The 25,389-nt window shown below is 45.6% G+C and overlaps 1 protein-coding gene across 1 annotated transcript; it reads left to right on the plus strand.

Annotated features, from left to right (window-relative positions):
* Window positions 1-24,026: 24,026 nt before the first annotated feature.
* Window positions 24,027-24,986, plus strand: LOC142585815 (sulfotransferase ssu-1-like). The gene has a single exon (XM_075696877.1). It carries the CDS (start codon window positions 24,027-24,029, stop codon window positions 24,984-24,986), a length of 960 nt encoding a protein of 319 aa, XP_075552992.1.
* The last annotated feature ends 403 nt before the right edge of the window (window positions 24,987-25,389 follow it).

The raw sequence follows: 25,389 nt of genomic DNA on the forward strand, positions 1-25,389 counted from the left end.
ATATTTTCCTGGCCTTGCATTCAGCAACACCAGATATCATTTGCCTGTTCTGCCTGCAGCGTTTTTCAAGCACCGAACCCATTCTACAAAAGGGAAAGCGATCGCCTTACGGTACTAATTTTAATGCCGTCTCCACGCAGGCTGTAGAGCTCTAACGACGTAGGTCTTTATCAATCCTAGTGATAATTGACAATTCGTACAATTCGTAAAAAAATGTCTGTGTTTGCATTTGAGGGAAAGGGCAGATCGTGCGAGAAATTGATGCTGCGAGAATTCGTACATATTATAAGAATAAAATATGGAGCTCTAATGTTTCGTGGCTGTGCTAATAGCGGATATCGCTTCAGCTAGCAGCTGGCGATTGGTGTGCAAATGGTACGAGCGGAAATGCTATGTGCACAGTACGAATTACAATGTTAACCATAAAACGCCCGCAAATCTCACGTTCTTTTTTAGGCATACGACGACGGTGCCAGCACTTTGCGGACGAACCTCGATCGCTTATCAGCATTCGATCTGTGAGTACTGAAGCTAGTTGGGGGACGAACAAGTCGCTTTTTGTTTTGTCAAAGAACACACAAGAATGCACGCAGAATGTTGGGATAGTTGGTGTTGATGCAGTTTCTGTGACATGGTTAACAGCGCGAGCAAGACTAGCGGAACATGGAGTGCGACAGGACACAGCGCTAGAGTAGGTGTCGATGCAGTTTCTGTGACATTGTTACAAGCGCTAACAACATTTACGTAAAAAAAGGTGTGGAACAGAAAGCGCGCTAGAGTTGGTGCAGTTTCTACATGTGACGTAGTTACCAGCTCGAACAAGACTAAAGAAAAAAAGGGTGGGACAGGATAGAGCGCTAGAGTTGGTGTTGATGCAGTTTTTGTGACAGAGGTACTCTGCGCAAAGAAGACTAGCGGAAAAAAAAACGGTTGCACAAGACAGAGGGCCAGAGTTAGTGTTGATGCAGTTTCTGACATACTTACTACACTCTAAAAACAAAGAGAGTTCCGGGCACTCTCTTTTAGGGAGTATCTGATTGTCCCATATTTCACTCTTTTTGAGAGTAGATCGACCTTCTTTGAGAGAGAGTAGGACAACTCCACCGCAAGATAGTGCTAGTACTCTTCCGGAGAGTGCTAATACTCTCCCTACAGGGATAATAGTACTCCCCCATACCGAGTGCTTCTACTCCTCCCAACTGAGTACTTCTACTCTTCCAAGCCGAGTGTTTATACTCCCCCAAACAGAGTGCTTGTACTCCTTCAGAACAGAGTGCTAGTACTCCTCCCTATAGTGTGAAAGCACGATGTAGATCCATGGTCACGTTAGAAGGGATGCGCAATACTTACATGTGGGGAATATTTGATTCCTTCATAAGCAGCTCCTGCACTTATGCTTGGTGAATGGGATGTAATCTGTAGTCACCGAGTTACTCAAATGAAACATTTTCTCTTAAACGGTCAAAATTTTTATTGATCAGTCACAAGACAAACTGAATAATAATTTGAGAAACATACTGACAAACACATAAAATCAGATTACAATGATGCCCATGAACTTTAGAACATATCTTGTAATAAAACATAAGTATATTCTCTAAAGTTTCATCAGTATTACACTGTAGAAATATCCTTTAATTTCAATTAGCTCCTTCTTTTCAAAAATAAAGTATACAATGGAAAGTTAAACATAGAACAAAAGTGTGCAAACTCACAAAGTATTGACGCTATGACCGATGAGAAATATCCACCACATTACTGGCCAGCAAACGCATTTCTGGCACAAAACGCGTGCACTTATATGGCAGAGGTTACCAGATGAGCTGCTAAGCATGGGGCTGGTAATTTAGATAAATTGTGCAAGAAACTTTTTCTGTGCCATATTCTAAGACAGCAGCTCATATAATAGCGTCCTGTACAGCGCATGGATGTTCCTGACTGAGAGTAGTGCATTTAGAAATGTGTTGTATATTCTGATGTGAGGCCGCAGGTCTAGCTAGCTTTGCTTATATTTCACATAAAATTATTATGTATGGGCTGCACCCCATTGTTTCTAAGTGTAACTTGTCGTGGTTCTGCAGCAATATCTTGCCCGGTCTCAAAGCGGTACAGAGGCGTACCATATTTCCTGTTCGGTTGGCCTCCTCACGAAAGTAGTTTCCTGGTGCTGTTGGGATTGATCCGTTGCAGTTTCTCAAAAATAAATAAAATTAAATTTACAATATTATCTAGTGTGCCGCAAATCAGTAGAAAACTGCAAGGAGCATTCGCATTAAAATCTTGCGCATCAAATTTCTGTCATATATGGTAGCTTTACATTTCCATTACAGTAAGAATGCTATACTTCTGAGGAGCAGCTTGCATAATTTCATGATCAATTATTGTGACTCGTTGAATATGCAATCTAATTAAAGTATAGCATGGCTTCAGATGTGAACCAAAAATCAGGTGTGACGAATATGATGCATCAAAGACAACATAAGCATAAGTACAGGCAGGGAAGTACACGAAAGAAACAAAGAAGCAAGACATAAAATGAGAATGGCACCACCCTGTTCCACTTATCCCTTACATGCATGTGGATTTTGCATGCGACTATGCATATACTTGCACAATAAAGCAACTACCTTAACCAAAGCTTTTTTTCCTACTGAAGTGGTGAAGATGCGCTAAGGTAAGAAAAATTATCGCACTTCACAGAATCTGCGTCTTAAAACAAGTACATATGTGTCTGGGAAGATTAATACATCGCCTCACTCTGCACTCTATCTTAAGTCCAGAAATTTACCGTGTGCAAAAATGCTTTTATTTTGCCGTATAAAAATTATGTCTACAAAGCCATGAAACTAAGGGGCTTTTGCTTAACACTACATGTTCACATCCGCCAATTGATGAACAAGTGTTCTCTCAGATGCTCTCAGTTCTCTGCATTGAACACATCTCTACCTTCACTAACATACTTGGTTGGCAAGCAGATTGAGTTACCCTAATCAAAATATCAAATACCTGCCAGAAGCTTTCATATGACTATTTCACAGAAGGAGAAATCACAATTTTACATTTTAAAATATGTTTCAATTCCAAGTGACTCTCCGCCTTCTAAGACATAAGCTGGGCACCATAGTGTACACAGTTAAAGGCCTTAATTGCTCCTTGGTTTCGCTTCGGGAGGCACGAGCGGTTCTAATAAACTGGTTTCGTGAACACGCACATAAACGATAATGACTTCTTAATCATGGGATTCCCTTCCCTCATTGCTTCGCCTTTTTGGATCCTAAAAGGAAGCCATACTTCTAAATTTAGGTGTAAAAAATGCACAAAAGCGAAGACATGAAAATCTGTCTGCTTCATGTCAGCATTTAAAATACAGAATCACTGTGGTTTGTATTTGCACCCTTGCATTCAAGTGCTGTTAAATGTAAGCTATTAAAGCTGTTAAATGTATGTAAGCACCTAACCAAGCATGAGCTGTTGCTTTTTGTAGTGAACACAGGCACACTGCTCATTGCAAGTATGTATCATGTCACTAAGCAAATATGCAATTTCATTGTACCACTATTTTTTATCACATGGACATATCTGTTGAGAGGCAAGGGAAAGAGCAGTCACTTCTCACAAAACTAATCAGCTGTTTTTAAAAACATTGCTAACTTTTCAATGACACTTGCTTCTATGTGTTTGTCTCCAGAGAGCATACTTGATTTTGACTTTCCCATCAGAGACATTATGTAAATGTAACATGTTAAGATGACTGCCTAGAGCACGTGAGAATTTTCACCTTAGTGTGGCATACTGTATTTTGATTTTGTTGACATTTAGTCAAATGGTACACCCAATATACCCACATCCTAGTTTTCTCGTCCAAATTGCATGGCAATGTATTTTGATTCTTTGGCGGGCGCTCCTCTGCACTACGTGGAGTCGTGCTGGGCTCACTCTTTGACATCCTTGTGTCCTTGAAGCTGCCTTCTTGCGTTATATAAAGCGGGTGCCTGAAAAATATCGTGTGCAAAAGTCAACACGAGGACACAGTGTAAAAAACATCAATACAGTCAATGTCATGGCACTAAAAGAAAGTCTTAACTCTTAGTCTTCCTACTGAAATGCATGCGAAACATCTAAATGACTGCATCCGTCAACTGCTGAACTAACATCAGTTTTTAGATTTAAACAAAGAAGAAATAAACGAAAGTTCATCCTCGTTCAGCACCAATGTTTATATACTCCCGCTAATAAATCGAATATTAGTCATTGTCAGTTGTCATAAGTCTGTGATTAGTCTGGTGTGTCGCAAACAGCACTTGTGACACATCTTAAGCACGTGCCCAGTGTGCCCTCCGCACCATCTCTGGTTGTGCCACTGCTCAAGCCATAATTTGAGGATCATATCTGCAAACGTGATGTTCAGTAGGGATTAAAATATGGTCCTTCAGTTCAATGCATATGACTGGATGTGCTTATAAGAAAGGACAACAAGGCTTGTTATGGCAAGCTTACCCACATTTCAATAATAACAAGAAAGTTCACTGCGGCCTGCATATAAGCTTACTAAAAGGCATGAACTTCTTTTCATTTATGAGGTGCGCAATGGAGTTCATTTTTGGCAGACTGGACTAGTGCTGCAGTTTGAAATCTGGCATTTTACATTCTTGAAGGAATGTAAAAGTTGCAGTTAGACCGCAGTTATTAATTTATTAGACCACCTCTTTGTTTTGTGTACAACAGACGACTGGTAACACGGAATTAAAACAACGCTTTATTTTGATACTTTTATTTCTTCACTAAAAATATTAAAGCAATAAACACATTTTGATCTGCCGTGGAGTAGCAAGATGCACAAATTACGCTTGTGACCTCCAGAGGAAGGGTGATTTAGCTGTTAATATGACATAACTCTGAAACGCCAACTCATATTAGCAAATGCACAGGCATGTCCAAAACAATAAGCGTATGCAAAGCACCCCTGCAACTGTAATTCCACACAGCATTCGATGCTGATGCATAACTCGCTGCTTGACAATTCGCCGAGTTCCTAGACATAAGCACCCATTCAGATTCACACCGTTCTCTAAAGCCGCAACAGGAGACATAAAATCAGACATATAATCACACCATTTCAAAACATAAGCAAAAACAGTTCAGTGTTAGGGCTAAACACCATGAGAGCGATTTAGTGCGCGACGGCGACGGGCGACAAAACGGGCCGTCGCTTGAACAGATCGCTCGGTTCTGAAAATCTAGAAATCAAGACTAACAAAAAGAAGGGCTGGAATGGTACAGAGTACTAGGTTTTGTGTTGATGGAGTTTTTGTGACATAGTTACAAGCGTGAACAGGACTAACGGAAGAAAGGGTGAGACAGGACAGAGCGCCAGATTTGCGGTTGGTGCAGTTTCTGTGACATAGTTACTAGCGCGAAAAAGATTAATGAAAAAAAGGGGGGGGGGAGGGGCAGGACAGAGCGCTAGGGTTGGTGTTGATGCAGTTTCTATGATATAGGTACTGGCGCGAGCAAGACTAGCGCAAAAAACGGTTGCAGAAGACAGCGCACTAGAGTTCCTGTTGATGCAGTTTCTGTGACGAAGTTAGCAGCTTGAACAAGACTAACGAAAGAAAATGTGGGACGGGACAAAGCGCTAGCTTGGTCTTGATGCAGTTTCTGTGGCATAGGTACTCACGCGAACAAGACAAGCGGAAAAAACGGATGCACAAGACAGAGCGCTAGAGTTCGTGTTGATGCAGTTTCTGTGACATAGTAACTAGGGGCGTGAATAACAATGACGGAAGAAAGGGTGAGACAGGACAGTGCGCTAGATTTGGGGTTGGTGCAGTTTCTGTGACATAGGTACTATGTAGGCGCGAACAAGACTAAAGAACAGAAGGGATGGGACAGGACAGAGCGCTAGAGATATAGTTGATGCAGTTTGTGTGACATAGTTAATAGCGCGAACAAGACTAACGAAAAAAAATGGCTGGAATAGGACAGAGTGCTACGGTTTGTGTTGATGGAGTTTTTGTGACAAATTGTTACTAGCGCGAACAAGACTAACAAGAAAAGTGGGCGCGCGGGACAGGACAAAGCGCTAGAGTTGGTGTTGCAGTTTCTGTGACATAGATACTAGCAAGAACAAGACTAAAGGAAAATTGGGTGGTACAGGACAGAGCAGTAGAGTTGGTGTTGATGCAGTTTCTGTGACATAGTTACTAGGCGCGAACAAGGCTAACGGGAAAATGGGTTGTACAGGACCGAACACTAGACTTGGTGCTGATGCATTTTCTGTGACATAGTTTCCAGCGCGAACACTACCAACAGAAGAAGATGAAAGAAGAAAGGATGAGACAGGATAGAGTGCTAAAGTTGGGGTTGGTGCAGTTTCTGTGACAAAGTTACTAGCGGTAACAAGACTAAAAGAAAAATGGGTGGGGCAGGACAGAGCGCTAGACATATAGTTGATGGAGTTTTTGTGACATTACTAGCGCGAACAAGACTAACAAGAAAAAAGGGGGGCGGGACAGGACAGAACGCTAGAGTTGGTGTTGATGCACTTTCTGTGACATAGTTACAAGCGGCACGAACAAGACTGAAGGAGAATGGGTGGTACAGGACAGAGCACTAGAGTTGGTGTTGATGCAGATTCTGTGACATAGTTACTAGGCGTGAACAAGACTAAGAGAAGAAAGGGTGAGACAGGACAAAGCGCTAGAATTGGGGTTGGTGCAGTTTCTGTGACATAGATACTAGGCGCGAACAAGACCAGCAGAAGAAAGGGTGAGACAGGAGAGAGCGCTAGAGTTGGGGTTGATGCAGTTTCTTTAAGATAGTTACTAGCGCGAACAAGACTAAAGGAAAAATGGGTAGTACATGAGAAAGCACTAGCGTTGGTGTTGATGGAGTTTCTGTGACATAGTTACTAGGCGCGAACCAGACTAACAGAAGAAAGGGTTAGACAGGACAGGGCTCTAGAGTTGGGGTTGGTGCAGTTTCTGTGACATAGTTACTAGCCCGAACTAGAAAATGGAGATTAGATTAGATTATGGGGTTTTACGTGCCAAAACCACTTTCATGATTATGAGGCACGCCGTAGTGGAGGACTCCGGAAATTTCGACCACCTGGGGTTCTTTAACGTGCACCTAAATCTAAGTACACGGGTGTTTTCGCATTTCGCCCCCATCGAAATGCGGCCGCCGTGGCCGGGACTCGATCCCGCGACCTCGTGTTCAGCAGCTCAACACCATAGCCACTGAGCAACCACGGCGGGTAGAAAATGGAGTGAAACAGGACAGTGCTAGGCTTTGTGTTGATGGAGTTTCTGTGACATAGTTACTAGCACAAACAAGACTAACGAAAAAATAGGGTGGAACAGGGCAGTGCTAGGCTTTGGGTTGATGGAGTTTTTGTGACATAGTTACTAGCGCGAACAAGAATAACAAAAAAATAAGCGAAACAGGACAGAGCGCTAGCGCTCTGTCCTTGCGAAATCGCTACTCCTCGAGATAGAACTCCCCATGTCAACTCGGCGCGCCTTTGACCTTCAGTCAGCGGCGCGCAAAGTGAAGCTGTGACGTCACGCCACGGTATTCGCTGCGGAGAGGCGTCGCAGCTGAGTACCACGTGACTAGGCGAGGTTTTTAAGGGCTAAATATAGTTCGACGTAGCGTAAGCGCGCGCGCACGTTACGTCACGTTGGCCAGAGCAACACCGTCTATGGTTCGACCGATGGTTGGACGCAGTGGTGGAGCCAAGTAACCGCGGACACTGCCAACGCCCTCGGACGCGCCCGGCATGAAACAACGGTTGCACGCGCGCCGGAAACGTCGGAATATCAACGCGCCTTAACCGCTGCTTCGGCGGTGCTCGGTCGCTCAGTCTCGCCATGGATGAAGCTCTTCAACTCTTCGCTGCAGGTGCCAGGCTAAGTCTGAGCACCCTGCAGATACAGCTCGCCGGGAAGAACCACTCAAGAACATGTGCCTAACCATGCTTAGCAGCGCTTTCACTCGTATAACTACGATGAAGCCACGTTGAACCCCAGACAATTTATTCCATTAGTCTTGTTCCCACTAGTAACTACGTAACGGAAAAGAATTCATACAGTGTAACTTAGTTTCTAATGCGCAGATAAGCTGCAAAATTTAGATTTTATAACTTGAGAATTCAGGGAGCAATTCAAAAAGGACGACGGTGAACAATGCATTCGTGATGGTTCGACAAGTACGCGCCGCTTCTGCATAAAATATTAAACTGTGCATTGTAATAGTGACATTTCCTGCGGTCTTTTCCCCAAAAGCCGGGTTCATTGTATTGATGAGAATGATGACCCTGAAACGTCCATTGATATGAAGCGTTTCGGCACGCCTAGAGTGTATACATCACGATTTCGGCGACATGGAAGATACGAAGGTGCCTTTAATGTTTCTGCGTGACACTGTTTTTGCTGAGTTACCTTAATTTTGGATATTTTGTGCGGTGGTGGTTAACGTACCTATGCATCGCCTCGCGCCCTGTGTGTATATTTCATATATCATTGTTCCAACTGAAAATATCTTGCTAGGTGTGCCGCCAAGCAAAGGTCTTCAATTTATATCAAATGGCATCTTTTTTGTCTCGTTGTCTTTCAAGCCTTTTTTTTCGCCGAAAAACAGTTTTGAGCTTGAAATGTCGCGACAACTTCGTCCCATAATCAATTACACTTTGGTGCAGCTGCGATTCGAAGTAACGAAAAGGTAATCTAGCAACTACACAGGGTGTCTTTCACTACGCGGATTTTTTATAAAATTTCTATATTTTAAGAGACTAGTGAAAAATTGGTTAATTTACTTTTTTTATTTGAACCGTGTGTGCCGTTGTTTATATGTTAATTTAAAGGTAGTCACATTTTGAAGCACCTCCATTTTTATGAAGATCTCGAAAATCGTATTAGTTCAATATAATCTATTTGTACGCTCATTCCAGGCAACGCAGAAACCGAGCGCCCCTGGAGCGTAGAAAAGGGCGACTCGCTATCGCATCAAACGGAAACGCCCCATGAAGAAAAGCGCGAGAAAGTTTTAAACTGAATGTTGGGGCCAGTCGAACAATACACTGATATGGCAAGATTTGCCTGGCGATCATTTGCCGCGACATGTCATCATTCAAACTTCGTCACACATTTCGTCACGGGGCGTTTCCGTCAAGAATGGCAGACTTGAACAACGGCAAAAGAACGAGGGATGTTAAAAAATGGGGTTTTAAGTGCCAAAACCACGATCTGATTATGAGGCATGCCGTAGTGGGGGACTCCGGAAATTTGGACCGCGTGAGGCTCTTTAACGTGCACCTAAATTAAGTACAAAGTTACTTCGCATTTTGCCCCCATCGAAATGCGGTCGCGGTGGCCTGGAAAAGATGCCGCGACCACGTGCTTAGCAGCCCAACAACATAGCCACTAAGCAACCATGGCGGGTAGGGATTAAAGACAGTGGCATGAAAATGCCAGTAAAGAGATGAAAAAATTGGAGGACGCCTAAGCTTCACCTTTAAGAGAGCAATTCGACAGTATTCAAACATCCCTGACTGCTTCTAACGCTTCCCGGCAAATGCACCTCATGTATGCAAATGCACCCCATTGATTGATTGATTGATTGATTGATTGATTGATTGATTGATTGATTGATTGATTGATTGATTGATTGATTGATGGTTGGACGGATGGATGGATGGATGGATGCATGCATGCCTGCATGCATGCATGCTATGGGCGTCCCCTTTGGAACGGGGCGGTGGATTGATCCACTATGGTCTTGTTATTATATTACCGAATATCCTACATATGCTAAAACAAAAAAAGAAAAGGAAAAAAGACCTACAATGAATTCCCATAACCAAACTTTCTGAACCCCTATTATGAACTTGTTTGTCGTTTGTTTGAACCCCTGAGTTTGTTTGTCGTTTCCCTATTTCCACCAATCTTCCAATTGCCACTTACTAATCTCTACTGCGGATATGTTTACTTCCCCCCCTGTCCTCGCTTAACTCAGGGGCTTCAAGGAGGCCAGAGGGGCCGAAAACGACCGCTGGGCAGATATCTTCCCATTCTGAAAAACATGCTCCATCGTTTCCCTAGCTCTGCCACAGCAAGCAGATACTTCTTCTTCCTTGTTGTATTTCGGTTTAAAAGTGCGTGTTCTAAGGCATCCTGATCTAGCTTCGAAAAGTAAAGAGCATCCCTTTGAGTTATCCCAAATAGTTTGCTTCCTGATTTTGTTTTTGCCTCTTTAGTAGTTACTCACAGCAGGTTTCTTTTCCATTGGCGCCACCCATGAGATTATCTCAGCCTCTCTGACTTTCCGCTTGACGTTTCTTGTTGCCATGTTGCTCACCATACAGGTCGCATACCTGCTGGTAAGCTTCCTTGTTCTTTTCCTACACTGTGAATCAGTTTTTCCTGTACAAATACCTGAAAACTCTGGCAGCCCATTTGCTTTCTTCCATATACCTCAGTCACTCTTCATAATCAATTTTTCTGTGAGCTTCCCTCACTTCAAAACTAGTCCAGCCCTTATCACCCTGCACAGCTTCATTTGTAGTCTTCCCGTGAGCGCCCGATGGGAGGCGTCCCACTGACCTTTGGTTGTCATCGAGTCTTAATTGCACCCCTGATTTCAAGCAAACAACCGCATATCGAAATGTAAGTCCTTGAACCACTACACCTTTTCACATACCCAGCAGCGTCTCGTACCAGTTGTATCTCCACAGCGCTCTGTGTTTCATTACGGCCGCATTTCTCTTCCCCTTTACTGTTATTGTTTCTTCCTGTGTTTCCATATATCTATTCCCTTCGTTAATCGATATGCCATGGCATCTATATCCTTCCATGCGAGGTATTTCCTGGCCCTCTATTGACCCTGTCTGTCCAGAGTTTTCATTAAATATCGCAACACTTCATTTTTAACCCTAAATTTCAGACCTAGATTCTAGTCTTCCTGTCCACAGATATTATTCAGACGTTGCATATCACTCTGCTTGTTAGCTAGCAATACAATGTCGTCCGCATCAAACAAACCTGGAAGCTGCTGCTCTACTACTGTACCCGCCTGTTTGTATGAGAGATTAAACCCAATATTACTTCCTTCTAGCGCCCTATCCATCTTCACCAAGTACATCATAAACAGCAGTGGGGAAAAGGGCACCCCTGCCTCAGTCCCTTGTTGATAGCAACTTTCTCCTCGCTCCTCATCTCTTCGCATTCAACGGAAACGGTATTTTCTAGGTAAATCCCTCTCAAAAGCTGTAGACAATCATCACCTAAGTCTTCCTCTTCCAGAATATCCCACAAAATGTTGCGGTCTACGTTGTCCTGCGCTCGTGTAATGTCTAAAAAGGCCCCATATAACGGTCTTCTTTCTACTCTGAAAATTTGAATACCCTGGAGTCAGGGCAAATAAGTTATCATCCAGACGCCTACCGATTCTGAAGCCATTCTGAAGTTCTCCCAAAACGCCATTATTCCCTGCCCATGCTTGCAGCTTTAATTTAATTGCCTGCATTCTAACACGTATATTACCGATGTAATGGTCAACGGTCTACACGAGTGAATTCTATCTTTCTCTCCCTTAGCTTTATAAATTAAATTCATTCTACTTTGTCGCTAACTGTCTGGTATTCGTCTATATTTTAAGGTTTTTTCTACTGTTTTCAACAGAGCTTCCTTACTTTTTTCCTAGTCTTTAATCAGCGTAATGGGAACCTCGTCAAGCCATGTGGCTATGCGCTTACGAAAGTCCTCTTCGGGTTTCTTCCAGCTGAAATTTATCAGCACCAGCTCCTTTTCCATCTGGTTTTCATTCATGCACATTTTTTTTTTCCTCAAGTACAACCTCGTCATTGCCTTGGAATGATTCGGCTATTGTTTTTCACGTATAACTTAATGCTGCGTCCCCTTCCACTTTGTTTCCATCTTGTTCTAGGATATGTTGTACTGTGCCAGACTTGCTGCCTAATAAGTTTATGTGGTTGCAAAATATTCTAGGCGCGGCCTTGTTTTTCTCGCGTATTTCTGACAACCAACGTTCACTTTCACCATTTATCCTCGCTTGAACCAGTATTTCAACCAGAAATTTTTGCTCCCGCTATATTTCCCATTTTCTGGTTACTTCATCCTGCGGTAACTGCGCTTTCTTTTCTTTTCTTTTTCTTTTTTTTGCCTGCCTGTGCTCTTGGGATGCTTTCTGTGGTTCGGCGATTGCTTCTCGTATCACCCTATTCCACTAGCTTTTTTGGTTTCTTTTCTTTCTTTCCAACGAGGATGTCGCTTCTCTTTCCATATTTCTGTCGTTATTACACTTAGACTAGGGTTGCCGCGGCAGGACACCTGTCCCACTTCGCGTGCCAGCGGGATGTGTTAGTGCTCTTTTGCAGGTCCCCTGGGCACGCGGCGACATTGCCCGGTGCGGTAAAGCCCCTCAATTTTTCAAAAGTAGCGCCATTCTTAGATCTTTCCGCCAGCCCGCTCACCCTGGAGCCTCCTCCTCCACGCTTCCTGTCGCCCCAGCCTCCTCCGCTCCCCCATTGGCCAATCTGTGTCACGTGGAAGCAGGCGCCGCGCTTTTGTATATTTTTACTTTCCAGCGCGGAGCAGGCGCCATGCTTTTGTATATTTTTTTCTTTCTAGCGCGCGCCGACCTCCATTGTTGGGCCTGCGCGACGAAAGTACGGCAAGCGGACTGACGGAGTACGTTAGCGTAATAGAATGTGAAGAGCCGAGAACTTAATTGCGATGCCATGCTGCTGCACCTTCGGTTGCCGCAACAGACACAGCGAGGGCAGAAAGCTTTTTGCTTTGCCATCCGGCGGGCGCAACGCAAAAAAAAGTGTGGATTCGCAGGATCGGGCGGCCTGACTTCGAGGAAGTGGCAAAGAACGCACGGCTTAGTGAAGTAAGGGTCACGGCTACTCACAACCTCTTATTTCGAGCCTAGTTCACGCCTTCCGCTTCGAAAAAGTGTGTGTTCATGCTCTGCGTGGTTTTTAGCGCGTTGTTTGACTTTCTTTTTTTTCGATTGTGCTCTCTTTGTTTCATGTGGTTTCGTCTTGCGGTGAAATGCACGCGCCTGCAGCTGGCCTGTGACATAAAAGCGACTTTATTCAGTGTGTTTTTTGAACTCCACCAGAAGTTAGCACATTTTCGACGCTTTTGCAAGGCTCAATATGACTTACGATGCAGTCTTTTAGCTTCGAATGTACGCCCGCATGTATTGATTTGGTTTGTGGTGATTAACGTTTTTAACGTTCCGAAGCGACTAAAGCTGGGATGCAGGTTGTAGTGGATGGCTCCGGATAACTTTATCTATCTCGCCTGGGGATGTTTAACGTGCACTTTGATCGTAGAGTCGTACGTAAGCCGGTAAATTCCTCGTTGGCGTTTCATAATACTCGCGCGGGCGCGCTAGCGCTGCTTTAGAAGTTGGCGGGTCGGCGCGAGTGTATTTCTTCAAGAAATTTTATTTACTAGTTGTAACACTTTGTCATTATTTCGTATTATTGACGGCGCCTCCAGGGCACAAAAGTGGCAACGGGAACACCAAAGCTAGAACCAGGGCTCGATAGGGCTCGCCGAAGCCTGTGCATGCCAAGGGGGTATAAGGTCGTGGACAGCCAATTTTGTACGCGAACACTCCCTGCGACGCCTGCATTATTGTAATGTCACGTGCTCTTCAGATGCCTCCGTTAGCCATTACATGTGCCCTCCTCGTGCAGTACTTGTAAAAAAAAAACAATATATCGTCACGATTACCAAAGCATCCCGCAATGAAAAAAACGGCCCTGTTGCCAGGTGTTGCTGACCGCACACGGCCATTCCGGCTGTGTGCGGTCAGCAATCTCTCACGCGCCGGCCGAACAAAAGTATCCTGCAGGTACGTAAATGAACCTACGAAACCACGTACACATACTTTCACGCTGCCAACACCTGAAACTTTGGTAATTACGCGCGTGTTTGAGTACACCGCGTGCTTGCGTCGTGTTTCAGCAACACGAACTCTCAACGTCGCGCGCTTTACGCCTTAAATACGCCTTGAATAATGGTCCTTTTCTCTATTTCTTCCGCAATTCCAACACGAAATTCTAAAGGCCAGTTACCTACTGACGAAGAAAGATCTCGATTGAAAAAACTGCTCCGCAGGGCTCGAGCGAACTTTTCTGCGGATTTCCTCCCGTAGCGTGTTAGCCATCGTCTGCTACGGCAGGACCACCACCGGCGGCGCAACCATCGAGGCCGCGCCGAGCGGAGGAGAAGGGAAGCGAATGGCGCTACTTTGGGAGATTGAGGGGTTTTACGGTGCGGCGGAGGCGAGCGCCATCTGGAGGTGTCGTTAAGAACCGGGCGCGCCGCTCTGTCGCCGCTCTGGGGCCAGTCCATGAATGGTAAAAACGCTGGAAAAGGGGCTTGTGTTTGACTTTCCGCATTAACATAATTATGTTTTCTCATACATTCAAATTACAATCCGACGTGACCATGTCTGTAGGTTGTGTGTATGTCGTCCTTTACGACATTTATTACATATTTTACTTTGAGAAAATCAATTAGTACAGTAACATCTTTTTACTACATGGAAGCCCTGCGTGATTGAGTTTCCTCGGTTCGGAATCATATTTGCCGTAACGGTAGTCGACGGTGGGCACGAGACACCGACGCCGAATTTTCTGCGACACAGAGTCTTTAACGCTGTCGCGTTAAAATGTCAGGGCAAATTACTGCGTCACATCTCAGCCAGGGTGCGGAAACTCCGTATAGATCCCGTGGGGCGTTCGCTTGCATGACGATAGGCTGCGCCAGCGCCGCTTCTACCACTGGCGGGTGCTGGGTATCGAACTGGAAATAATTCACAAACAAAACAATGCCTTCAAGAGGTCAGAAGGTTGAGGGAGAGGGCTGCTGCGGATAGCCTCCTTTCCCGCTTCGCATGCCAGCGGGATGTGTTCGTGCTCTCTTGCAGGGCCGCTGGGCCCGCGGCGGCATTGGCCAGCTTGCAGAGACCCCACTGAAGGGGGCGGAGTTTACTAAGCGTTTTTAAAGCCCCTGAAACTTCGTAAAGTAGTGCCACTCTCCTCCTCCGCCTTCACTCCTCCTCGTTTCTCCTCTCTTTCACGCTCCCTCCTCGACCATGGCGCCGCCTACGATGCTCGAGCGCAGCAGACGACCTTTCGCAGAGTGAATGCACGCATAGCAAGGCAGTGCTCTTTAGGCGTTCACGTTGGCTTTCCAGCTCCGCGTAACTTTTTGTACAGCATAGAATTTCTAGTCGGATGCTTGTACAAATTCGGTAACGGCAGCTTTTGTTTATTTTTTGATAACTATTTCTTAAAAAAGTATCTGAAGGAGTGTTAACGCTGTGCGTTGACGACTGCGAATGTATCGCGTGCCCTACAATTAGGTACGCCACATTTGTCAAGGGCGTGTCGCAAGATCTTGTTGCGAATGGTTGTAAATAACACGTTTACCATCGAATGACAACCTCTTGGCTTCCAGCAAGCCCTCAGCCTAAAGAATCCGCGCCGCCCTTACCATGTGAATTCGCGGCGCGTATGAGCTATGACGTACAAAGGCTGACGGAGATCACTGCTCTGGAGGTTCGAAAGCCTATTACAAGCTACAGTGCCGCCAACGTGCGTGCTTGCCAATCTAAGCGCGCGCAAAGCCTCAGAGGTGGGCGCTGGTGCTATTATGTTTCTCGTGTCTCAACGCCGACAGAAATACCGCGGCCGATCATCGAGTCGGGACTGTGCGTACACAAGAAAATAAAATGAGTTTTTAGCATTCGTGCGCGAAGCGGGAGCGCGATAACAATGCTTGACTCAATCTCAAACAAGACCACTGTGGCCTTCAGTAATTTTTTCAGGTTAATGACTATCACGAATAACACTTCATCGTGCGTTGGTTCGTCCGTTTACTAAGTGACGTACTTGTCGCGAACCGAGTTGCACTGAGGTGCATGCATTTAGGACGGTTGCACTCCCTTCGAAGTAACATTTGCGAGACAATACTTTATTAGTGAAGTCATGATCGCGCAAAGAATCCCCCCGCCATGACGCGGCCGAAATTGCGGCAAGAGAAATGATGTTTTATCCATAGGTTAAAATGATATGAAACGGCATTCGAGTTGCAAGTTAACAGTTTATTTTCACATAGATGCATTACAGATTTGCCTTTGCAGTTACAAGTCCGTGTGCATCATTTATTGTCTCATTTCGTAAATAAACGCACCAGCCTAAGAGTCCTACAGCAAGCGCGTCTCAATTAGGCATAATGACTGTAGAAACTAATAGTAACATAGACGAGCAAGCGAACGACTATATGAGCGCGTGAACTAAACAAGCGTGCGAACGAACGAGCAAACTACTAAGCACGAACGACGACTAAACCAGCCAGGGAACGGGCGGGCGACCGCACGTTTTTTTTGCGAGTGCTCCACCGCCGCATCTTAAGCTTCGCACACTTTAAAGCTCACGCGAATTAGCACATACGTCTCAATTACCTATGATGCGGTCGCTCGACGACGAACGCACCGCGTAACACGGTTTCGGGAGAGCACGCACGCTTTTCATCGGTGCCTCTGTATCGCAAATCCACCGGGCGACCACCAACAAATGTGGCAAACAAAGCTAGTCTATCTAAAGAAGGCTAGTAAGTAACCACAAAAGGCAGAGAGTTGCTCTCCTGAGGCGCTTTCATGATCGAGACTGAAATTTTATCAAAAGGACTGCGCTGAATCTTAAAAATTTTGTAATCACGTTATCGCAAGCAACCTCGCGTGCCCGCGAACTCAAGCCGGTTGGCGTTCAAAACGATTAAGCGCACCAAATATGACTAACATGACCACGTAGTGCGCATATAAGCAAATCAGACGTTGCGTACAAATCATGTTAAAGCGTGCGTACAAATGACAACATGCACAGTGAACTGTGCAATATCTACTACGTTATTGCCCGCAGCACAATACGCAAGCCTGGCACATACAATACTCTGAGAGAGCCAAAACTTACATCACATAGTCGCGCGGAGGAAGTTGGTCGGAAGTTCTCCCTCCCGATTCGGTGACGCCATGTCTTTCTTCTTAACGCGTTGCGCTTACCGGACGGTATCGCGAACATACTCTTGCCTTTGCTAAAACTACATTGGCATCCAAACGCGCAGCAGGTCATGGCAACTGAAAATGACGTGAAGCGACATCGCACTTGCAAGAAAACATCCTTCAAGGCGTTCACAAGATCAAAACAACGCAGAATAGGAACGGAAGGAACGCCGCCAACAAGCGCCGCTTCTCGAGCAAAGATGGCACTGAAGCGCGACTGTAAACAAACGAAGCCGGCGCAAGGGGCCACGTGATGCCATTAGGCCAATAGCGACGCGGCGTCGGCTTCGGCCAGAGCGCTGGAGGAGGAGGCGGCGTTCTTCAAAGCGTGGCACTACTTTACGAAGTTTAAGGGGCTTTAAGCGTTTTTTATTGCGATAACATTTATATCGACACTCCAGGCGCATTTCTCCGTCACCATCGCCGTGAGGTTCCGTACAGAGTCCAATGGCGATATAATCGTCCGCGCGTGCCGTGTGCTGTGTGTGCGAGTGAAAGCTTGCGAGCGTGAGCCGGCGGTCGCTCCTCAATCTCGCGCGCGCAAGCGAGGAAAGCGGGGAGGAAGCGCGCCGTCTTCCGGCTGCTGTGAATCGCTCCGGCGCGTCACCCACGCGCTGCCTCCCACGATCTCCCGATTAGGGCGGCAGACGCACCACACTTCGGTCCCTTTGGAATGTGCTGCGCGAGATAGATTGACCGCGCCAGCCAATATATCGCGAAATGAATACACGTATAAAGCTGCGCTTAAATTTCGCATTAAGGAGTATCATAATCGTTGGTGGCCAGGCCGCCATTAGAATCAGAACATGGCAACGTTTAACGCTAGAACGTTTTCTAGTGAGGCGAGTCTAGCAGGGCTATTGGAGGAATTAGAGGGCAGTAAATGGGATATAATAGGGCTCAGTGAAGTTAGGAGGAAAAAAGAAGCGTATACAGTGCTAAAAAGCGGGCACGTCCTGTGCTACCGGGGCTTAGCGGAGAGACGAGAACTAGGAGTCGGATTCCTGATTAATAAGAATATAGCTGGTAACACACAGGAATTCTATAGCATTAACGAGTGGCAGGTCTTGTTGGGGAACCTAATAAGAGGTACAAATTGAAGGGCGTACAAGTCTACGCCCCTACGTCCATTCGTGATGACCAGGAAGTCGAAAGCGTGGAATCGACGATGGAAAAAGTCAAAATAAAATACACTATATTGATGGGCCACTTCAATGCCAAGGTAGGCAAGAAGTAGGCTGGAGACAAGTCAGTGGGGGAATAGGGCATAGGCACTAGGAATAGTAGGCGAGAGCTATTAGTAGACTTTGCAGAACAGAATAATATGCGGATAATTAATGTCTTCTTCCGCAATCCGGATAGCCGAAAGTGGACGTGGAGGAGCCCGAATGGCGAGACTAGATATGAAATAGACTCTATACTCTGCGCTAACCCTGGCATCATACAAGATGTGGACGTGCTCGGTAAGGTGCGCTGCAGTGACCATAGGATGGTAAGAACTCGAATTAGCCTAGACCTGAGGAGGGAACGGAAGAAACTGGTACATAAGAAGCCGATCAATGAGTTAGCGGTAACAGGGAAAATAGAGAAATTCCGGATCAAGCTACAGAACAGGTATTTGGCTTTAACACAGGAAGAGGACCTTAGTGTTGAAGCAATGAACGACAATCTCATGCCCATCATTAAGGTGTGTGCAATAGAAGTCGGTGGTGACTCCGTCAGGCAGGATACCAGTAAGCTATCGCAGGAGACGAAAGATCTGATCAAGAAACGCCAATGTATGAAAGCCTCTAACCGTACAGCTAGAATACAACTGGCAGAACTTTCGAAGTTAATCAATAAGCGTAAGACAGCTGACATAAGGAAGTATAATATGGATAGAATTGAACATGCTCAGGAGTGGAGGAAGCCTAAAAGCAGTAAAGAAGAAATAGGAATTGGCAAAAATCACATGTATGCGTTAAAGGGTCCCTGAAACGGTTCGGACAAACTTTTTAGATGCGTAGGGTACAGCTTAAGTAGAACATTCACACCACAACTTAAGTGAAGCGTTACGTATTAATGGAGCTACAAGCGATTACAAGTTACCCTCCTCTCTAGCCATGCTTTTCCTCCTCAACTCGTTCGCCGAGCGATCGGGGCTAAACTCCGCGTTGACTGGTTCTGCGTCACGATGCGACGTCACATCGTCAACTTCCGGTTGTTTTGGAGCCCGCTCGCGCGAAACCTCTCCGCTAGCCGCTTGGCCGTCGACCCCAAGCGAGAGCTATCGAAGCAGCGTGCGTTACGAGCATTCTGTCGTAGCGCCGAACGTGTCTGGTATTCCGATAATGACACACTAGTTGAACGTTTAGGCGGAACAGTGGAGGCATAAACCAAAGTTGATGACGGAACTTTAGCGGAGCTTTAGCGTAGCTTTATCGGTCTCCATGGTCCAGCCACCCGTTGGCGCAGAACTTAACCAGCCAAAGAAAGAGCTAATATAGCTCTAACCAAGTGCAAAACATTTTTAACATTCACAAAAACGACGCGCTAACGATTACACTCCTGCAAAAAATTTACACCAACAGCAAAGAAGAATACATTTTGTTACTGCTACTATGTGTGGTTGAGCTCTATGCCATCAGGTGGCTGCACCGTGCAGACCATTCACATTTGCGCTTCTGTTCATCGCCTGAAGCGACAAGCAAGGGGACACGGCCAGGCCCAGTCCCCTTGCGCTTGCGTTTACCCTAATACCGGACTCGCGAAACGCTATTGCGTTAGTGATCTTCCAGTATACAGTGATGGCCGTGTTCGCGCAAATCCTGACGCCAATCAGATAGCGGTATTCCGATGCGCTGCAGCCAGTCCACAGCTTGACATATTGTCGCAGCTTGACATATTGTCAGTCGCTACGTTTGTAGTCCACAACGCAACAAAGTCAAATCATAGCGCTCGCGTAAAGACAGACCGACACTGACGGCGGAGCTCTCGTCAAAGACGGAGCACGTTGCAACACAAGCAGACCACACTTGCTGTGTGCCAGAAGTGCTTAAGTGTACTGAAAAATTGTTTTTGTGCATTCTCTTTATGTTACTTTCTTTTTATAAAAACAAATTAACTAACATTCCAACTATTACGAACATCATTTGTTTACCATAAAGTTGGAAAAATTATCGATCACGCGCCCTGGTCAGCCATTCGGATAGCTCGCCCCACTGACGTCATATGGGTGATTTCCGTCATATGGGGGGAGGACGAAGCAGTCCCCGCGCGTTGAGGACGATTAGTCTTCACGGCCTCAGCGGCTAAGCTACCTACGTGTAGGTTAAGAGGCGGGCAGCCCAGCTCGGTGGAATAAAAAAGTTTTCAATCAATCAATTCCGTCATATTGGTAGGGGCGGCTTAAAATTCCGCCGAGCAGTGTGCTGCGATCGGCAGCGATGTGCATTTTTAAAACCTTGTAATAAATTACACGCTTTACGCGGAGCACTTAGATGTGTCAATTAATGATCAGAAGGACCTACTCTAACGACTCAGTGTGTTTGTAGAAAATCCTCAAAATCGTATCAGGGCCCCTTTAAGAGACAAAGCCGGCAATATCATTACTAATATGGATAAGATAGTTCAAGTGGCTGAGGAGTTCTATAGAAATTTATACAGTAGCAGTGGTACCAACGACGATAATGGAAGAGAGAATAGTCTAGGGGAATTTGAAATCCCACAATCCAACGCCGGCAGAAGTAAAGAAAGCCTTGGGAGCTATGTAAAGGGGGAAGGCAGCTGGGACGGATCAGGTAACAGCAGATTTGTTGAAGGATGGTGGGCAGATTGTTCTAGAAAAACTGGCCACCCTGCATACGCGATGCCTCATGACCTCAAGCGTACCGGAATCTTGGAAGAACGCTAACATAATCTTAATCCATAAGAAAGGAAACGCCGAAGACTTGAAAAATTTTAGACCGATCAGCTTACTGTCCGTTGCCTACAAAGTATTTACTAAAGTAATCGCAAATAGAATCGGGAACACCTTAGACTTCTGTCAACCAAAGGACCAGGCAGGATTTCCTAAAGGCTACTCAACAATAGACCGTATTCACACTATCAATCAGGTGATAGAGAAATGTGCGGAATATAACCAACCTTTATATATACATTTCATTGATTACGAGAAAGCGTTTGATTCAGTCGAAACCTCAGCAGTCATGGAGGCATTACGGAATCAGGGTGTAGACGAGCAATATGTAAAGATACTGAAAGATATCTATAGAAGCTCCACAGCCACCGTAGTCCTCCATAAGGAAAGCAACAAAATCCCAATAAAGGCGCCAGGCAGGGAGATACGAGCTCTCCAATGCTATTCACAGCGTGTTTACAGGAGGTATTCAGACACCTGAATCGGGAAGAATTGGGGATAAGAGTTAATGGAGAATACCTTAGTAATTTGCCATTCGCTGATGATATTGCATTGATTAGTAACTAAGGGGACCAATTGCAATGCATGCTCACTGACCTGGACAGGCAAAGCAGAAGGGCAGGTCTAAAAATTAATCTGCAGAAAACTAAAGTAATGCTTAACAGTCTCGGAAGAGAACAGCAGTTTACGATAGGTAGCGAGGCACGAGAAGTGGTAGGGGAATATATCTACTTAGGGCAGGTAGTGACCGCGGATCCGGATCATGAGACTGAAATAATCAGAAGAATAAGAATGGGCTGGGGTGTGCTTGGCAGGCATTCTTGGATCATTAACAGCAGGTTGCCATTATACCTCAAGAGAAGAGTGTATAACAGCTGTGTCTTCCCAGCACTCACGTACGGGGCAGAAGCATGGAGGCTTACGAGAAGGGTTCTACTTAAATTGAGGACAATGCCACGAGCTATGGAAAGAAAAATGATGGGTGTAAGGTTAAGGGATAGGAAAAGAGCAGATTGGGAGAGGGAACAAACGCCAGTTAATGACATCTTAGCTGAAATCAAGAAAAAGAAATGAGCATGGGCAGGACATGTAATGAGGAGGGAAAATAACCGATAGTCTTTAAGGGTTATTGACTGGATTCCAAGGGAAGGGAAGCGTAGCAGGGGGCGGCAGAAAGTTAGGTGGGCGGATGAGATTAAGAAGTTTGCAGGGACAACATGGCCACAATTAGTACATAACCGGGATAGTTGGAGAAGTATTGGAGAGGCCTTTGCCCTGCAGTGGGCGCAACCAGGCTGATGATGATGATGATAATCGTTGGTGAATTTTTTTCCTGCCGCGTATACCTTGCAAGCTTCTATTCATTTCTGAAGCACTGGCACATCGCTCGTTCACGCAAGCGCCAAGCAACTATTACGAGGAATATTTAGATAGCAAACCGTCGTTAACTACCAATATTCTCTGTTAAACTGTTTCATTTTGTGATTGCTTGAAAGTAGTCGCTTTGAAATTCCGAACTTGCAGATAAGCTCAGGGCTACAGTTCAGCTAGTCCACAGATAGAGTGGTAGCTAGCGTACAGAAAATAACTTCCTGTCACCACCATTCTGTAATTTTGTTCGTGTGCAGTTAAGTGGATCAATTAAAACTGGCCGATGTCTCAGTCAACCAATACTTAACCCAGTACAAATAAACTTGAATGTTTCTCTTTTTATTTACATATTGCGTACTGGAAAAGAACTGGCCTCCACGCAGTGACGCACCAGAGGCAACAAGGAAATACGTGCATGCATCGTATTGCCGTCATTGCTCTTGAAACTTCATGAAACTTCACGGCTCTCTCTTTTTTTTGTTTACATTAGCCTTGGTTGTACATGTCGACAATGAGTGCTTAAAGTATGCAGCCCAACAAACACGCCACTCAAGTCCTTCATTTAATGTCTTTCACCGGCAGCAGATGGGCTACCGTCATGACCAATGAGTCGAGTAACACAGTTCTTATGTCAGTCCACTCAGGCTTGCACTGAATTGGTCTACTCATGCACAATGAATACCTGCTCAGAAAATAGAATGAAATACTTGTACTTCCTTGTTGTCATTACGAAACCTCAAAAAGTTCGCAGAACTGGAAATCTCGATGCTATAACACCACATGCCCCGACATTGACCATCTTCGTCTAATGCTCGGTTGACCTAGTTTCCGGCGTCCTCCGTTCCTTGCACGCCTGATCAAGCTCCTCTGTCTTATTTTTCTCATCTTCAAACTGGGCACGATAACCGAAGCTGATCACACGCAGTGGTTGCTTAGTGGCTTTGGTATTGGGCTGCTAAGCACAAGGTCGCGGGATCGACTCCCGTTCACGGCGGCCGCATTTCGACGGGGGCGAACACACTCGTGTATTTCTGTTTAGGTGCATGTTAAGGAAGCCCAGATGGTCCAAATTTCTGGAGTCCCCCACTACGGCGTGCCTCATAATCAGATCGTGGTTTTGGCACGTAAAACCCCCATGATTTTTTTAAGCTGGTGACCGAGCGCGATGCCACTTGTGATATCGTTGAGCGATTGGGTCGATTGAGCGGAAGCGAGCTCGGTGGACGCACGAAGTCAACCACTTCTTGCGCTTTGCCCGATTTAAAATTGCAGAAAGGAGAAATAAAAACCAGCTAAAGAGAAAGAAGTGTGATTTGCCGTTCACCCACATTTCTCTGTTTAAACAAAAAACTTGTGAATGGCAACAAATGCAAACATCCACATCTACGTCGTTCCATCCGATCTTAGGATGCTGTCAACCGCCAGAAAAGTGCACGTTCCTTGAAACCAAAACTAGCACTTGCCTTCCGGGGGTCGTCTAGGCTTCTTTTCATATCGTTCGCATATTTGCCATATTCGCCCTGCTCTGTCGGTTCGTTCCTGTTCGCCAGTGTCACTGCAGCATTTTCTCCTGGTGCACGGCTAATAGAAATTCGGGGTTTTGTTTTTTTTTCGTTTCAGAAGTCGACCTCACTGGGAAGTTGTTGCAATGTCTCGAAGGAAGCCTTACGCTCAAATTATAGACGGCATCCCGCGCAGTCCCAACTTTGACCCGGATCTCTTGAGAGCAGCCCTCGAGTTCCGAGCCCAGAAAGGCGACCTGGTTCTCTCCACGTACCCCAAGAGTGGTACGCACTGGATGATGTACATGATACAGTTGATTCTAAAAGAAGGTAAACCAGTGAGCGGTTTTGACGAGTTCATGCACAACATGCGCGTTCTAGGGGTCGTCGAGTTCGACGCCTGGAAACCTAGTCTTCCACTACGCTTGTTTGCCACCCACCTGCCATTAAGCACCACTGCCATGAACAAAGACGCCAAGTACGTCTACGTAGCGAGGAACCCTTGGGACTTATGCGTCTCTTCCTACCACATGATCACTACCTTCGACGTTTATCGCTTCCGGGACGGAACCTTCGAGGAGCTGTTCGACGCGTTTCTGGAGGGTGACTGCGCTGGCCAGGGAAGCTACTTCGATCACGTTGCGTCCGGTTATGCCCTGAGGAACGAGCCCAACGTTTTCTTTGTAACCTACGAGGAACTCAAGACGGATACTCCAAGTGTGATACTGAGGCTGGCTCGGTTTCTGGGCGATGATTACGGCGATAAGCTGGAAAAGCAGGAAGAACTGCTTCGGGACATTGTGGGTCGGTGCGCGAGCGACAACATGAAGCGCATCCTTGCACTTAAAACCCAGGATTGCGCCGACCGTGATTGGTACAACGCAACGAAGCGAATTTTTTCAGCCAACAACAGAGTTTTTTTGGAGGACTACAAGCAATTCAGCTACGTCAGGAAGGGTGAGGTTGGTGGCTGGCAGCGGTATTTTACTCGAGATCAACTGAGACGCTTAGAAGCTAAGATAAAGCAGCTTGAAGAGCATTCACGCGTAATGGATCTTTGGATGGACACTCGAGCAGCTGCCCTCAAGATGATTGCCAATGAATGAAAATAAATGAGCGAAGGTTTCCTTCAGTGGTCATCAACGTAAATAAAAGAAGAGAGTTTCACATAATTGTTTTTCATTACAGATATGTGTCCTCGACTCACTGCCTCAAGCTCTTTACGAGTGCAATTAATTATACGCAGTTTTAGAATAATAATGGCGAGCAAACAGAAACGCATTACGTACGTAAAAAAAAAACGTTGTACTGACTCCGCATGCTCCTTACGTTATTGGGTTTCTGTGATTTAGGTACGATGTGTTAAAGTGCCTTATTACACTACTTCAACGCACGTTATGTTTACGACGCTTAGAAATAGCGTTGTCAAACATGGCTGCAGCAGTGGCCTCCACTTTAGCATAAAGTTTCAATACACCTGCGCTGTCGCTGTTCGCCAGTAACTGTTTC

This window comes from Dermacentor variabilis, chromosome 1 (assembly GCF_050947875.1).
Source record: "Dermacentor variabilis isolate Ectoservices chromosome 1, ASM5094787v1, whole genome shotgun sequence".
Taxonomy (NCBI): Eukaryota; Metazoa; Arthropoda; class Arachnida; order Ixodida; family Ixodidae; genus Dermacentor; species Dermacentor variabilis.